General features: G+C 48.3%; 1 protein-coding gene and 1 long non-coding RNA gene across 3 annotated transcripts in view; one reads left to right on the top strand and one right to left on the bottom strand.

Moving 5' to 3' along the window:
- Positions 1-17,316, top strand: part of OSBPL5 (oxysterol binding protein like 5) — a 61,245-nt gene that overhangs the window by 21,397 nt on the left and 22,532 nt on the right. For both annotated transcript variants that reach the window (XM_050758284.1, XM_050758285.1), the window contains exons 4-7: positions 3,357-3,437; positions 3,672-3,773; positions 5,141-5,344; positions 6,161-6,245. In XM_050758284.1, the coding sequence (XP_050614241.1) occupies positions 3,357-3,437; positions 3,672-3,773; positions 5,141-5,344; positions 6,161-6,245 (472 nt within the window). The remainder of the gene's footprint in view (positions 1-3,356; positions 3,438-3,671; positions 3,774-5,140; positions 5,345-6,160; positions 6,246-17,316) is intronic.
- Positions 7,572-14,448, bottom strand: LOC126936031 (uncharacterized). The gene is made up of 4 exons (XR_007719370.1): positions 14,196-14,448; positions 10,142-10,238; positions 8,505-8,652; positions 7,572-8,114 (listed from the first exon to the last, which is right to left on the bottom strand). It is a non-coding gene; the product is annotated as an uncharacterized LOC126936031 (long non-coding RNA).

The following is a 17,316-nucleotide window of genomic DNA, read 5'->3' as shown; positions in this document are numbered from 1 at the left end:
ATTTTGTAGGTTGTTCTAAATTATATATATATATATATATATATTTTTTTTTTTTTTTGAGATGGAGTCTCACTCTGTTGCCCAGGCTGGAGTGCAGTGGCACAATCTCAGCTCACTGCAAGCTCTGCTTCCCGGGTTCACGCCATTCTCCTGCCTCAGCCTCCTGAGTAGCTGGGACGACAGGCGCCCGGCACCACGCCTGGCTAATTTTTTTTTTTTTTTTTTTTTTTTTTTTTTTTTTTTTTTTTGAGACGGAGTCTCGCTCTGTCGCCCAGGCTGGAGTGCGGTGGCGCGATCTTGGCTCACTGCAAGCTCCACCTCCCAGGTTCACGCCATTCTCCTGCCTCAGCCTCCTGAGTAGCTGGGACTACAGGCGCCCGCCACCACGCCCGGCTAGTTTTTTGTATTTTTAGTAGAGACGGGGTTTCACCGTGTTAGCCAGGATGGTCTCGATCTCCTGACCTTGTGATCTGCCCGCCTCGGCCTCCCAAAGTGCTGGGATTACAGGTGTGAGCCACCACGCCTGGCCTCTAAATTATATTTTTAAGGAATTTTCATAGGTTGCAAAGTTCTGGTCAGACTGAAGTTCACGGTTCTGAGCAGCACTTCTCATCTCTCAGGTGCCTCCTTGTGGCACCGTGCGCTGATGCACAGTAGCGCTGAGGAGTGAGCAGAGGACCTGGCGTGCCTGGATGGGGTACCCACCTGGTCTGCAGGAAGGAGGAGTGGGCAGGCACTCTCTGCAATGCTGGGGCTGCAGGGGCTGCAGTGACCAGACCCCAAGGGTCCTGCCCATTTGGGGAGCAGGGGTTGCAAGTGCTCCATCCCATGCCCCACAGTCTTGCCTCTATTTTCCCCTGTTACCTCAAACAAACACAGCTCCATTCAGCTGCATCTAGTGGGAGACTGGGCAGAGGGGAATTGGCAGCAGGTTCATGCATCCATGCATCCATCCATCCATCCATCCATCCATCCATCCATCCATCATCCATCCATTCATTCGAGATGCTTGCTAAGCCCCCAGCTGCCAGTGTGAATGGGCAGTAGGGTGGAACCGTCCACTGGTAGGAGCCATACACAATCATCAGTTCACCACAGAAACGGCTGTGTGACTGTATTGCAAAAGTCCTGGGCGGGCCCAGGGTGGTATGTGTCACCAGGACCTGTGCCAGCAGGGATATGAGCTGTCCTACTTCTGGGGAAGCAGCTCAGGGAGAAAGAAAGGAGCAGGGGCTACCCAGCCACAGGGAAAAGCATTCCAGGCTGGGAACAGCATGTGCCAAGGTAACTAAGGGCACCGTGAACAAGACTGTAGCTCAGGGGACTCCCAGGAGGGCAACTTAGGACACCTTCTCTGCCAGCCTGGGTCCCTGGAGACCTGTCACCTGGCCAGGGTCTGGCACATGCCTCGTCACTCAGATCTGCCTCCTCCTTATCACTCATCATCAGCCCAAAGACTGCTTCCAAGTCAGAGCCCTCCGGGCGCCCCGTCTTGTGCCCTTTTCTTGTGATCCTGAATGCTCTGACTTGGTTAAGAAAGTGCCACACTGGAGTGACACTGCCTGGGTTCAGTCCCAGCTCAGCTCCTTATTAGCTGTGTGACCTTGGGCAGGTTTCTGAACCTCTCTGTGTGTAAGCTCTTCCTCTGCACAATGCTGATAGTAACAATGATGATCTGAGCTGTGGGATCTAATGTGCTTACATCCACGCGCAGGACTGCAGAACCGCAGCACTCACCTGACCCCTGGCCCCTCCCGCCTCTGCGTGCTGGTGGCTGGTCTGTCTCTCCCTGAAAGAGCAGGACACTGGCATCTTTACTTTCTAACCTCAGTGCCTAAGGCCAAGCCTGGCTCCCAGTGCTGCCAGGACTGCCAGTCCTTGGAATGGTTCCATGCCCTGCCCCTTGCTAGCTCTTCACTTCTCTGTGCCTTGATTTCCCAGGCACAAATAAAATAGGGACCATAACCGGCCTCACCTCATGCTTGGCTGCAGAATGAAGGGGATGAATACAGGCAGCACCCGAACAGGACCTGGTGCCCCAGCAGACAAGGCTTTAGCTCTGTACTTAGCACCATCATGATTGGGGTGGTGGGCAGTCCCCAGCGTCCTGGGCTTCCAGCCACGAGGAGGCCTGAGAGAGGCTTTCCTTGCACTGGAGGCTCCCCTGGAAAGTGCTGAGCACCCACAGATGCCCAGCCAGAGCAGGGCAGGGCGGGCACGCTTTCTCTGGAAAAGGCCAGACAGCATTTAGGCCCCGCCATGGCGCAGGCTCCGTTCCAGGTTCTCGGTGCAGCCATCCAAGCGTGAGAACAGCCACAGACAACGCGTGCCAGATCGCCTGGCTGTGTGCCAAGAAAACCTTATTTATGGACTCCTCATTTGAATTTCATATAATTTTCACATCTCACAAAATATTCTTGTGATTTTTTTTTCAACTGATTAAAACTGTGGAAGCTGTTCTTAGCTTGCAGACCACATGGAAGGAAGCAGCAGGCAGGATTCAGGTCGTAGCTTGTTGTCCCCAGCCTACAGCCTTTAGACCTGGTTCTGTGTCCCAACTACCCCCCTACCTGGCCTCAGGTTCCCCATCTATAGAAGAACCATGGCCCCTTCTGCCTCCAAGATCTTGGGACTGCTGCCCTGGGCCCGTGCAGTCAGCCACGTGTTGGACTCGGGTTCGGGCCTGGACAGTGACGCCTGCCCTTGGCTCCCAAGAGATGGGGTGGGCACCTGCACTACACACCCCCCCAGCACATTGGCCCTGCCCAGAGCTGGGCACATGCAGTGGCCAAGGAGCAGCCATGCTGGGTACCGTGCAGGGAAGACAAGGCAGGGAAGCTGTTCTTTTCGGTGGATGCAAGGCTGGTCCCCAGAGACCCAGCCTGAGTGCTTGTTACCACCATCTCGTGGCTACCGCCGAGCTCCCCTTCTGCAAACTCCACCCTCTGGCTCCCCGACTGCCTTCCTCAGAGGCCTCCCAGGTGTCCCCTCAAAGAGGACCGTCCCTCAGGGCTCAGTCAGACCCATGGAAAGTCAGCCCTGGACCCTGATGTCCCCACATGTCCCTCCTTCCTGACCGCCCTGCCGCATCCCAGCTTGTGCCCCGAGGAAGATGGGTCTCCCCCGGTCACTGGCATGCGCCCATGGAGGGGCTCTTGTCAGCCGCCCTTGTTCTTCCATCCCCCATGGCAGCCCTGGAAGTTCTGGTCGGGGGGACAGAGGGTGCCAGGTGGGGGGGGAGCAGAGCACCCTTCTCTGACCTCTGCCCCTCATATCCTTGGCATCAGGCCAACCTGGGCTCCTAGCCCTGGGCCGGCCCCTGTGCCCGGTCCGCCATACCCACCTCTCTCTTGTAGGCCGAGTACAGGCTGTGCAACGGGTCAGACAAGGAATGTGTGTCCCCCACCACCAGGGTCACCAAGAAGGAGACTCTCAAGGTGAGTCCAGGCCCGGGAAGGGTGCAGCCGTGTCATTGTCAGACCGATGGCCACCTGAGCCAGGGAAATCACCCTCCCCGCCTGTCAAAAGGAGGGGGACAAACCACACCTGGTCGCCTCCACGCCCCCTGCTTCCTCCCCTGCCCCTGGACCCCCCACTGGGCCGGACGGTGGGAGGACCTGGGGCAGCTTGGTGCCTTCTCCCATGACCCACCGTGGGTGCCCTGGGCCCAGGCGCAGAAGGAGAACTACCGGCAGGAGAAGAAGCGTGCCACACGGCAGCTGCTCAGCGCTCTGACAGACCCCAGCGTGGTCATCATGGCCGACAGCCTGAAGGTAGGTGACACCGGCCTCTGGCCACCCAGGACACGGGTCAGCATGCTGCTGCCATAGCAAAGGACCACAAGTGGGGTGGCCTGAAACCATGGAAATTCACTTCCCTGCATCCAGCCGCATCACTGCAGCCTCTGCTCCATCCTCATGCGGCCTTTCCTTATCCACCTGTCTCCCCCTTTCTATAAGGACACTGGTGGTAGGAATTAGGACCACCTTACTCCAGGGTAGCCCCATCTTCACCTGATTATGTCTGCAAAGGCCCCATTTCTGAATACAGTAGGGCCTGGCCAGTGGGTGGAGGGCACTGGGGAGGGAGGCATTGCTGCAGCTTCCGGGAGAGGACCCCACATCAGGGCGGGGTGTCCTGTGCTCAGACCTCACGGAGACCATGGCCATTCACTCAGCCTCTGAGCCTCCATTTCCCCTTGCGCACAGTGGAGGTAAAACTACCCAACTCGAAGGCTGCTGGGCAGCACATAACAGATAAGTGTGCCCGGCCCTGGTGTCTGCAGAGCCCTGGCCCATGTGGGCTCCTTCTACCCACATACCAAAATTATGAATCAAAAGTTAGGTGCAAAAGTGAGTATTCAGAATGAGAAAAGAAGTGACAACTACTTTCAGAATTTACAGAGCTGCCAGGCCAGGCGCGGTGGCTCCCGCCTGTAATCCCAACACTTTGGGAGGCCAAGGTGGGTGGATCACCTAAGGTCAGGAGTTTGAGACCGGCCTGTCTAAAATGGTGAAACCCCATCTCTACTAAAAATACAAAAATTAGCCCGGCATGGTGATGGGTGCCTGTAATCCCAGCTACTCGGGTGACTGAGGCAGGAGAATCGCTTGAACCTGGGAAGCGGAGGTTGCAGTGAGCCGAGATTGTGCCACTGCACTCTGGCCTGGGCAACAGAGACTGTCTCAAAAAAAAAAAAAAAAAAAAAAGAGTTTACAAAGCTGTCAGTTACAATAGTCACGCCACTCATTGCTGGTTCCTCCCTAAGGGCCTTGACCTTGAACATGACCTTCACAAGTAAATTTGTCCTTGCTGCCACATATTTCTTTGCATTCGCCATAACACATGGGCTCCTTTTAAAAACTAAATGAGGACCCTGCCCCGAGTTCCACTCTGAGTCCTGGGGCCCTGCTCACTGTGGCCTGGCCCCTGCTCGGGCATGCGACAGACACAGGACACCACCCCAGGGAGTGGGGGTGAGGAAAGGGTGAGTTCTGAGCTGGTGTGGGGGAGTGAGGGAAGAGAAGTGCCCCTCAGCAGCCCACTCTGGTCTGTGCCCGGCTCCCTGCCAAGCCCTCAAGATGCCCCCCGGGGTGGTGGCCCCGGAGGGTGGGCATTGACGCCGGCACCCTCCCTGCAGATCCGTGGCACCCTGAAGAGCTGGACCAAGCTGTGGTGTGTGCTGAAGCCGGGGGTACTGCTCATCTACAAGACGCCCAAGGTGGGCCAGTGGGTGGGCACGGTGCTGCTGCACTGCTGCGAGCTCATCGAGCGGCCCTCCAAGAAGGACGGCTTCTGCTTCAAGCTCTTCCACCCGCTGGATCAGTCCGTCTGGGCCGTGAAGGTGCTGCAGAGGGACGGGGTTGAAGATAGAGGCCCCGGAGGGCCAAGGGGCTCATTCCTGGGGCCTCGGTGGAGGGTGGAGCCAGCCAGCTAAATGGCCCCCTGGGGGCGTTGGGCAGGTCTCTCACCTTCTCTGAGCCCCACATGCGGTGGGGGGGGCGGGGTGGCGGGGGATGATGATCAGATGTGGTCACTGGTCCTCCAAGAAGCAAACAGTAGGCTGCAAGGAGGTGGCCGGCTGGCAGCAAGGTCACCCCAGCCCCTCACCCAGCTGCTGTCCAGGAGGGAGAATAGTAGCCACTCCCCAGGGGTGGCTGAGGAACAGCTCCTGGCCCTCACCCCTCCTAACCCGGGGCTGCCCTGCCAGGTCTAATGGGTAGGAAACCAGAGAAACCCAGAACACCTGGTTACATTTGGATTTCAGCGAAACATCAGGGTTCTTTCATACGAGTCTGACCCCAGTCGTGCATGGGAAATACTTAGACCAAAAAGCTACTCATGGTTTTTCTGGGATTCAGACATCACTGGGCATCCTGGATGTGCATTTGCTGATTCTGGCCACCCCGAGTTGGGAGGCTCAGAGCTGGAAAGCTGAGGGCAGAGCTGCCGGCTAAGAAAAGGGACAGAGCTCCCTCACCTACCCGCCTCTCGGCAGCCAAGTGTCTACCTGGCCAGGTGCCTGGCCCCATCTGGTAGCCCTGTGGCCCTGGGGGTATCCAGGTGGTCCCGGGTGTGGGTCCGCATGGTTCTGCCTGACCTGTCTGTGTAGCTGGCCCTGGGTGTTGCCTTGGGTGACACCCAGATCCTCTCTCTCCAGGGCCCCAAAGGCGAGAGCGTGGGCTCCATCACACAGCCCCTGCCCAGCAGCTACCTGATCTTCAGGGCCGCCTCCGAGTCAGATGGTAAGTGCCTGACAGCTTGCGCCTCTCTCCAGTGCCCCCACCTGAAGTGGGCCCCCTTTTGAGGTTGTAGCCCAGGTACAGGTGGCCCCAGTTCAGTCCCTTCCACTGCCTGGGGGCAGCCTGAAGTCTGGCCAGGATGAGTCTGGCTCAGAGCTAGGCCTGCACTTGCAGAGCCCCCATTCCTAGCCTCAGTTCCCCATGAGTAAAACGTGACATTAAAATACCACCTGTCAAAGGCCAGGCATGGTGGCTCACACCTGTAATCCCAGCACTTTGGGAGGCCGAGGCGGGTAGATCACTTGAGGTCAGGAGTTCAGGACCAGCCTGGCCAACATGGTGAAACCCCAACTCTACTGAAAAATACAAAACTTAGCCAGGTGTGGTGGCAGACGACTGTAATCCCAGCTACTCAGGAGGCTGAGACAGGAGAATTGCTTGAACCCGGGAGGTGGAAGTTGCAGCGATCCAAGATCGTGCCATTGCACTCCAGCCTGGGCAACAAGAATGCAAGTCCATCTTAAAAAAAATAAATAAATAAAAACACCTGTCACCTCAATGGTGTGAGAACCCAGTGACATTATAAAAGCACTCATATAACAATTACTGAGCTGCAACCACATGCCAGTGTGAACCCCAAACATCTGAGACAGGTCTCAGATAATTTAGAAAGTTTATTTTGCCAGGCTGGGTGCAGTGGCTCACACCTGTAATCCCAGCACTTTGGGAGGCCGAGGCAGGTGGATCACCTGAGGTCAGGAGTTTGATCAGCCTGATCAACATGGCGAAACCCTGTCTCTATTAAAAATACAAAATTAGCTGGGCATGGTGGTGGGTGCCTGTGATCCCAACTACTCGGGAGGCTGAGGCAGGAGAATTGCTTGAACCCGGGAGGTGGAGGTTGCAGTGAGCCAAGATCAGGCCACTGCACTCCAGCCTGGGCAACAGAGGGAGATTCCATCTCAAAAAAAAAAAAAAAAGTTTATTTTGCCAAGGTTGAGGCCACGCCTGTGACACAGCCTCAGGAAGTCCTGACGATGTGCCCAAGGTGGTCAGAGCACAGTTTGGTTTTATACATTTTAGGGAGACATGAGACATCAATCGGCACATGCAAGATGAACATTGGTTCGGTCTGGAAAGGCAGGACAATCAAAGCAGGGAGGGGGCTTCCAGGTCATAGGTAGATTAGAGACAAATGGTTGCATTCCTTTGAGCTTCTGATGAGCTTCTCCAAAGGAGGCCATCAGATATGCATTTATCTCAGTGAACAGAGGGGGGTGACTGAGTAGAATGGGAGGCAGGTTGGCCCCAAGCAGTGCCCAGTTTGACTTTTCCCTTTAGCTTCGTGATTTTGGGAGCCCAAGATATTTTCATTTCACATTTCCCCCCTTTTTCTTTTTAAAAATCTTTTGGAGAAAGCATTTTAGAAGAAAACGAGTCTCTGGTCTCAGGTTCCACCTGATCTCTCATGGCTAGGATGGTTTATTCCTACACACGTAGGTCCCAAGTTATTAGGAAAGCTCATTTTTAGAAGGTTGTGAAGTCTTGTGTCCTATGAAGAGAAAATAGGGGGAGGAAGGGAGAAAAGCAACAACAAACAAAAGAACAATCCTGGGAAATTGGTATAGGCCACATTACTCTGAAGTCCATACATCAGGAGGCAGGTATGAAAGTGGCTTATGTATGTAATAGGTTGCTGTTATTTTCTTCTGAAGTTTAAGTTGCCTAGCTTCAGTTTGCAGGGCTTTAAGAAAGCACAACTTAGTCTTCAGTGACTCCAAATTAGGAAAAATGGGGAAAAAAAAGAAGGAAAAAATTTGAAAACATTATTTTGAAGACTCGTAGCCAAGAAAAGTTAGAATTTCGTCCAAACTGTAGAAAATAACAAAAATTGAAAAACATTAGGGAAGACTAGAATCTAACAACAGCTGTACTATAGATTTTGAAACACATTTTTTTCTCTCCAGTTTCCCATTTTAACTAAGGACGAATCATGGTAGGACTGGTTTGCTTTATTATACTTGGACTAATTATTTCTATACATTGCAGCAAGAGTAATTATTTTTTCCATAGGCTTTTAAATTGTCTTTGATAGAACTTTGTTCCATAGAAGGAATCTCAGATAAGATTTTTAAAAAACTGAGCCCAGTCATGGATTTGTGCCATGAAATGCCTATAAGTTGGGTGAATTATCATCTTCTTGAGGTTCCAAGATAAATTTGGAGCTCCTGGGCCTGTCAGAAAGTGACATTCTTTACTTACCACAGGTCAGGGACTGTGTGGACGAGGTAAGAGGCCAGTTTTTCCAAGGGGCTTTCATTGGTTCCATAAGTCAAGTTTGAGTCCTTAAAGGAAAGCACATCATTCCAGGCAAAGCCTTGGTAAAATAACCCATTTCTCCAATTGTGTCCTGTTACAAATGAAAACAGATTCTTATTGCACTTATGCAAATAATTACATTGTCATAAGTTACGAATACTCAGATAGTTTCCAAATTCTGTAAAAATCAGGTAGAGAGAAACAAATATGCTCCAAATTTTGTTCATAGGAGTATACTTTACTCAATTGTTAAAAGCCATAAATAGCTTAAAGTTTTCTTGACTCTGAAAAACAAAACAAAGGATCAGCAATATTTTAAGCAAAAAGTCAAAAAGATTACTTCATACTTCTTTGTTGTTGTTGTTGTTGTTGTCGTGATGAAGTCTCGCTCTGTTCCCCAGGCTGGAGTACAGTGGCGCCATCTTGGCTCACTGCAACCTCCTCCTCCCGGGTTCAAGCGATTCTCCTGCCTCAGCCTCCCGAGTAGCTGGGGTTACAGGCATCCGCCACAATGCCCATTTAATTTTTGTATTTTTAGTAGAGATGGGCTTTCACTATGTTGGCTGAAGTTTTATAGCTGATTATAAAACCATTATAAAACCACCTTCTAAAGAGGACCAAAACAAGACAACGATTGTCTGTGGATGACAAAAAGTTTTAGGGCAGCCATAGTCAAAGACATAATTGACAAGGAAATTTGTTACCTCTGTGGCACAAAGTAATTTAACATAACAATTATAATTATTACTGATAACGTACATTAGGTCATATCAGAATTATAGGAGTTTCCCATAATTTTGGAACACATACCAGTAACATATTTATACAAATACAGCCCAAAGAAAACCAAACACCATTTTGTATTTGACAATGCTTCGTGTATAATTTTTATACCAAATAAAAGCCAAACATGTCCTTTTTGGACTTTAGGGAACCTATTAATAATATCTTAAAGGATTAGGTTAGAAAAAGATATAATTTATAATTTGATTTTGGAAAGTTTGTCAAATATTAAAGGTTTAAAACACTTGATATTACAAAATAGGATTACAAGTCATTGTAAAATCATTCATTTGAACAAAGTGATAACTCAAGGATTTTTTTAGAAAGGCAAAAACCTTCATTCTTTGAGACAGGAGACTTAGTTTTCCAAACAATAAGCCCTAATAACATCATGAAGCCAATTAAATTATTTTCCAAAATTACAGTCTATAAAACTTTCATCTTCATCATAAGATATAACTTCCATAAGCCTTTATAACCTTTATTAAGGAGTCAGTTATTGTTTCATGAAAACCTTGTTTATCTGACACAGGGGCCCATATGCCAGTCTTGCATCAGTGTGTCTTTGACATTAATGATTAATTTATAGAGAAACTGAACTTACTATTTTTTTTTTTGAGATGGAGTCTCGCTCTGTCACCCAGGCTGGAGTGCAGTGGCACAATCTCGGCTCACTGCAAGCTCCACCTCCTGGGTTCATGCCATCCACAGATTACAGGCGTGAGCCACCGCACCTGGCTGAGAAACTGAACTTATTTTATCTCTCAAAGTCAGCTCTTACAGTCTCACATGCCTACCTCTTCTGGGATAGTCTCTGGGCCTTGAGGAGTTGAAGAGTTTTAATTTCCGTGTCTCAGGAATGTGGTTTATTTTGATTGGCATCTTCTACCAGGCCTGAAGATGAAGATTTAATTGCTGTCAGTGTTTAAAATTTAGGAGGACTTGGTGTTCTTTTTATACCCACGAGTCAAATCCCTGTAACTTGATGTCACAAGGATTTTAAAAGCACATACAAGAAGATACAAGGATGTAATAACCTTGATTAAAACAAATTTTTTAATCTCAGTTTTTCCTAAGCAAGCCAAACTTAATAATAATGGCATAGGAATTATTTTGATAAAACATAAAATCTGTTAGGCCACTTACCAAAAGGCAGAAGAAAATACCTTCTACAGTGTATAGAATATTATGTTAGAAAAAAACATTTTCTTTAAGAAAACATTGTTAGCATCAGGCCACATACACACAAAAAAACAGAACCTGAGGAGGAAAACAAAACTTATATGAGCTGAAAATGAGTTGAAGGGAAGTGTTACTATTTTGTACCTTTTAAAAGGGAAGAGAAAACTGAAACTGGCAAGATGCAATAAAAGTTGAACTTTGGATTAAAATTTAAAAATTAAAATCTCTTGTAATTGATTCAGAGTAAATCAACCCCTTAAGAAAATGTCATTGTTCTAACCAATTATTTAGTCTGTAACTGTTTTTTTACATCAAACCCAATATCTAGAAAGACCATTATAATTTCCCTTTAGTCATAGACAACTTGATCGTATAAAAGGCTTTGTTTTTTTAATAGATCCTCTTATTGTGACTTACATAGATCATTCATGACATACTTGGACTTTCTTGTTTGTCCTGAACATCCCTCTTTCTTAAACAACCAGTCATTTTACTCTAGGACTAAATTTACCATACAAGATTCTTTCTCATATGAAATTATTTCTCTTTAAACTTTCTTACCCCCCACCAAAAAAACTTCTTTGTAACTTTCTTTACATCTCTTTTACTATTTTATTTCCTGGTTCCTTTTACCTTGTTTTATACATGACCTTTAAATAAGCTTTGAATTAGGCAAAAATTGTTCATCTTTTTAAAAAGGACACACTTTTTCTTAGAAAGTATGTTTTCCTACAAATATATTTTTATTGGAAAATATCCAAATAGTGAATTATCTATTATTTAATCTAACTTTAAATTCTAAATTATGATGAGTTTGTCTGCAAGTATTTGTCTTACTACATTCACTTAATTATTTTAATCATTTACCTAGATTATTTATAAAAACTGCAATTGTCATTATTTAAATTATGGAACCACCATTGCAAAATTATAACTGAGACAGTGAAAGAGATTTGACCTAACTGACTCCATCTTGCTTCTAACCTCCAAGCTGTCCTTGTTCATTCCTGGGCATCGGTTGAACTAACTTTGGGAGGAACTTAGTTTATAGTTTAGCTGAAACAAAGACTATAACAGTCTTTCTCAAAATAAACCTTACTGCCTGTGGACTAGACTACCTAAAGCCACCAGATTAGAAGGTATGGTAATCTTACTAAATTTAAGATGTAGCTATTTTTATTAAACCAATATCAATGTTTGTTTGTTTTTTTTTTTTGAGACAGAGTCTTGCTCTGTCTCCCAGGCCAGAGTGCAGTGGTGCAATCTCAGCTCACTGTTACCTCTGCCTCCCAGGTCAAGCGATTCTCCTGCCTCAGCCTCGTGAGTAGCTGGGATTACAGGTGCCTGCCACCATGCCTGGCTGATTTTTGTATTTTTAGTAGAGACGGGGTTTCACTATATTGGCCAGGCTGGTCTGGAACTCCTGACTTTGTGATCCACCCACCTCAGCCTCCCAAAGTGCTGAGGTTACAGGCATGAGCCACCGTGCCCAGCCATCAATGTCTTATTTATTAAAGATTACACAAGCAAAGATCATTCTGTCTTGGGCTGGGTTTGTAGTTTCATAACTCTTTTTTTTTTTTTTTTGAGACGGAGTCTCACTCTGTCGCCCTGGCTGGAGTGCAGTGGCGCCATCTCCACTCACTGCAAGCTCCACCTCCTGGGTTCACGGCATTCCCCTGCCTCAGCCTCCCAAGTAGCTGGGACTACAGGTGCCGCCACCACGCCCGGCTAATTTTTTGTGTTTTCGGTAGAGACGGGGTTTCACCGTGTTAGCCAGGATGGTCTCGATCTCCTGACCTCGTGATCCGCCTGCCTCGGCCTCCCAAAGTGCTGGGATTACAAGCGTGAGCCACTGCGCCCGGCCAGTTTCATAACTCTTATGCCAAATTTTGACACCTATGGTGTTTGGCAGGGATAAGTATGAAATTGCTTGATTAATAAATGCAAACAAAAATGTATGCTGGCAATTCTTAAGACATTTCTAATATTACTTTACCAATAATTTTAAAGCTAGCTTATTCATTAAAGATTTTACTTAAGTTACATAAACTTGAAAAAGCACTGGACTCATCTTTTCTTTTTTCTTGATCAAGTATTTGATTCAAGTGCGTTTATTTTCTTAAGCCAATTAGAGCCCTTTTATATATTTTCAGTAGTGAAACATTGTGTACACAACGCAGAAATACATAGACATATTAGGCATGCCAATAGAAATACATTTTATAGGTTTATAAAAACTTTTTTTTCCTATCTTAGACTTTCAGATTCTTGAGAACCTGTTTCACAACCCTAGGCAATTGTCAGCTAAATAGTCTTAATTTGCATATTAAAGGAAACAACTCAGGTGAAAGTCAAATAGCAAAATTTGCATCATAAGGTACAGAGAGAAAAAGTCTGGTGGTGCTAGAGGGAGACTAAAGATGGATGCCAAATCAAACAAAATTATAGAAGTCTATCATAGTATTGCATTAGGAGACCAGTTTTATTTAGTAGGGACTACCTATCATTTAACTGGATCTCTGAGCTCTGGGAAGAGCCCACACTGAATCCTGGGTCTCCAAAAAGGGAGAATTATTATGAGGTTAGACTACGTAATGCTTTTATAGTGCACTTAAAAAAAAGTTTTTAAACAAAGACATTTCTAAGTGTCTAAACCACACTCTTCCTTAAAAACCCAAGAGTAGCCTCTGTTGCAATAACTATTTTAGTCAAAAAGAAAACACAAAACCGTTTACACAATACAAAAGTAAGCAGTTTAAGAGCTGAGACAAACTTGTCTGTTTACATTCTTGGGGTTTCATAAGAAAAAGCAAGTTTCTCCCCCAGAGGGAGTCTGGCGCCTTCTCCATTTTCTTTAAGGAACCCCAGGCTACTGTAAACTATTTTAGGTCCCCCACGCAGCAGAGGGTGCAAGAGAAAGGAGAGACAGCAGAAGTAAATCAAGAAAACAGAATTCAGTCAACTGAAAAGAAAAAAACCTTTTGCCCAAAAAAAGACAAGGTCCTAGGAGAAAAACAAAAACAAAAACATGAAGGTCTCTTAAATACAAACACACACAAATGCACACACACACACACACACGCACACACACACCTGCACACAAACACACACATATGCACACACACACATCTTGGATGTTAGCTTTTCATTAAACTGACTTTTAACCATTGAGCTTCTTTAAAAAAATCTTTTTAAATCTCATTCCATATTTCAACGGACCAATTTTAATGAGGACACAGAAGTACAGTCATTACTCTTTCAGTTTGGCCTGGCTAGTGAAAATGTGGCATTATTATATCAATAAAGCCCCTTAGTAGTCAAAAATCAAAATCTTTCCTCTTTTTTTTTTTCCTTTTGCTGGCCATTTTTCTCCCCCCATCACACCACCATTGTGTGTGTGGCGGGGAGGGTAATTTAGCCACTTCAGAGGCCTTGTTCCCCATAATTTGGAACTTCCTTGGGATTTGATCAAGCCAGATAGAGTTCAATGGGAAAAAGACCAAAACAACAAAAACAGAAACAATCAACAACAAAAAAACAGTTAAGCGAAACAAACCATCGCACAACTTCTGTGATTACTGAGCGCTCTAATAGTGAGGAGAAGTTAAGACCAGCTGGTTGTTAATCTTAACTTTAGCCAAGACAAACCACAATTCAGTTACTTACCTAGGGATGGGTCTCAGGCTGAAAACTGCTCTCCACTGTCCTAGAAGCAGGAAAACAAAACAAACAAATCTCATCTTCCCTATTGGAAGCGAGCTCAAATTCCATAAAGGAGTTACCCGCCTTCCGTCGTCATAGAAGCAGGAAAAACTTGCCTTCGTTGTGTTGGAAGCAAGTAAAACTCCAAAAAGAGAAGTTGTACAGCAAAGTAAACTTTGGATCTCGGCCACATTTTGAGAGATCAGGGATTCTCTGGGGTGGGTGCTTCCGGGACTCAGCAAATTGTCTTACTGGTTTGAGCCATAAAGTTAGCTTAAGCTAGTACCAAGCACCAATAGGAGACTTGTGAAAAGTCAGGGGCATCTCCACTCAGAATCCCTCAGTGGATGCCAGAACGTGAACCCCGAAAATCTGAGACAGGTCTCGGTTAATTTAGAAAGTTTATTTTGCCAAGGTTGAGGATGCCCACCAATGACACAGCCTCAGGAGATCCTGATGACGTGCCCACGGTGGTCAGAGCACAGTTTGGTTTTAGGGAGACATGAGACATTAACCAACATATGTAAGATGAACATTGGTTTTGGTCTGGAAAGGCAGGACAACTTCAAGCAGGGAGGGGGCTCCCAGGTCATAGGTAGATAAGAGAGAGATGATTGCATTTCTTTGAGTTTCTGATGAGCTTCTCCAAAGGAGACAATCAGATATGCATTTATCTAAGTGAACAGAGGGGTGACTTCAAATAGAATGGGAGGCAAGTTGGCCCTAAGCAGTTCCCAGCTTGAGTTTTTCCCTTTAGCTTAGGGATTTGAGGGGCCCAAGATTTTTCTTTCACACCAGGCACCTTTGAACCAACAGGTTCTACTGTTATCATCCACATTAGACAGATCAGGAAACTGAGGCACAGGCAAACTGCCAGCAAGAAAGTGCTAGAGCCTGGACATGAATGTGAATTTCCCTGACTGCCAAGTGCATTGGACGCTGTTGGTGTGCCCTGAGTGGCCGCTCAGGCAGCTGTGACTGTGGTGATCCTGCACCTGGAGGGATTCCCTCTTGGCGGTGCCTCCCTCTAACCTGAGGTTGGGGCCTTGCCCCACCGCACCCTCCAGTGGCTGCTCTGGGTAAATGTGGTTGCTCCACCTCCTCTAACCCCAGCTGGTGCCTCCCAGAGCAGCAGGGTGAGGGGCTCCCATCCCACCAGTGGTGCAGACCTAAAGCAGCCTGGCCTTGACCACGGGGCTCTGGTGCCTGTCAGGTTGGAGTCTTGGTGCCACATCACCCCTGGTGGTCAGGTGCCAGATCCGTGCTTCCTCCTGGGCCATCCTGAGTCCCCGACTCTGTGCCAGGTCCCATGCAGGCCCTGGGATGGACAGGGTAGCCCACAGCCTCTGTGCTCCTGGGTGAGGTAGATAACCAACCATCTGATAAGGCAGGTTGGGCTGAGGCATGTGCTGAGCCCCTGATAGGGTGGGGGCCACCATCCGGGAGGAGGAATGTCCCCAGCCCCTGTGGGTATCAGGGTGGGCTTCCAGGAAGAGGAGGAAGAGGTCTCAGAATGAGCTCCAAAGGATGCGTAATATTCAGGATGTCTAGTCCTTTGTGGCAGCTACAAAGCACAGATGTTCAGGCCCTGGGGCCAACTCGGCAGTTGTGACCCCTCCAGCTCCCCACCACCAGCCACTGCCATCCCTCCTCCAACCCTAGTGTTCAGCCCAGGCTTGACCACTCTGGCACCAACCAAGCCTGCAATGGAACCAGCAGGATCCCAGATATCCCTCCAACCCAATGAGAAGGGCAGCTCTAGAGACCCAGGAGCCACTGTCTAGGCAGGTCCCTCCCTACCCTGGACCCTGGGATGCTCCACAAGAGCAGGATTTCGTGGATCTGAAAGTGAGGGAGAGAAACTCACTGTCTCCAGGAGCTCCAAAAGGCAGAGGCTCAGAGAGGCACAGAACCGCCTTCAATGCTCTTCAGCCCCATCTTCCCACCTGATGTGACCCCAGAAGCCTTCTTTGAATAACACTAATTAATAGCCCAGGCACGGTGACTCACGCCTGTAATCCCAGCACTTTGGGAGGCCGAGGTGGGCAGGTCACTTGAGGCCCGGAGGTTGAGACCAGCCTGGCCAACATGGTGAAACCCCATCTCTACTAAAAACAAAAAAAAATTACAGGCAGGCACCTGTAATCCCAGATACTTGGGAGACTGAGGCAGGAGAATCACTTGAACCCTGGAGCCGGAGTTTGCAGCGAGCTGAGATCACCCCACTACACTCCAGCCTGGGTGACAGAGCGAGACCCCATCTCAAAACCACAACAAAAACAAAAAACACACTTATTGACCCGGCGCGGTGGCTCACGCCTGTAATCTCAGCACTTTGGGAGGCCGAGGCAGGCAGATCACCTGAGGTCTGGAGTTTGAGACCAGCCTGACCAACATGGAGAAACCCCATCTCTACTAAAAATACAAAATTAGCTGGGTGTGGTGGCGCACCCCTGTAATCCCAGCTACTCAGGAGGCTGAGTCAGGAGAATTGCTTGAACCCAGGAAGCAGAGGTTGCGGTGAGCTGAGATCGTGCCATTGTACTCCAACCTGGACAACAAGAGTGAAACCCCATCTCAAAAAAACAAACCAAAAAAAAAAAAACTTATTAATAGTGTGACCTGTCATAGGCCACCACAAGATGCTCTTCTGAGTGCAAGGGCCGCTGTTAGTAATCACACCGGGACACCGGTGTCACCCAGATGGACACATGCCCCACAGGAGGACCCTCGGGTGGTGCTGTCACCCTGCTTAGGAAGACAGCAGGGCACAGGGCCCAGAGCAGGGCTTGGAGGTGCCCAGCTGTCGACCGGCCTCTGCTCCGCCACTACCCACAGAGCCTCTGGGTGGCCTCCAGCAGGGCTCCTCCCTGGTGTGCAAACCCCTCCTCAGACTTCCCCACCCTCCTCCCTGGACTCCAGGTGGGACCCCACCAGTGCTTCCCAGTGAGGGAGGACCCTCCTTCCTGACTCCACCTGCAGAAACCTGTAGGAGGCTGGCTCCTACCCTGGGTTTGTGACCTGGAGGGGTCACTTACGCTGGCCTCTTGTCAGCAATGTGGGTGGTGGAGGTGGGTGGGGACGT

This window comes from Macaca thibetana, chromosome 14, assembly GCF_024542745.1.
Source record: "Macaca thibetana thibetana isolate TM-01 chromosome 14, ASM2454274v1, whole genome shotgun sequence".
Classification (NCBI taxonomy): domain Eukaryota; kingdom Metazoa; phylum Chordata; class Mammalia; order Primates; family Cercopithecidae; genus Macaca; species Macaca thibetana.
Note: the sequence above shows the minus strand (reverse complement) of the source record. Positions and strands in the feature narration are given on the sequence as shown.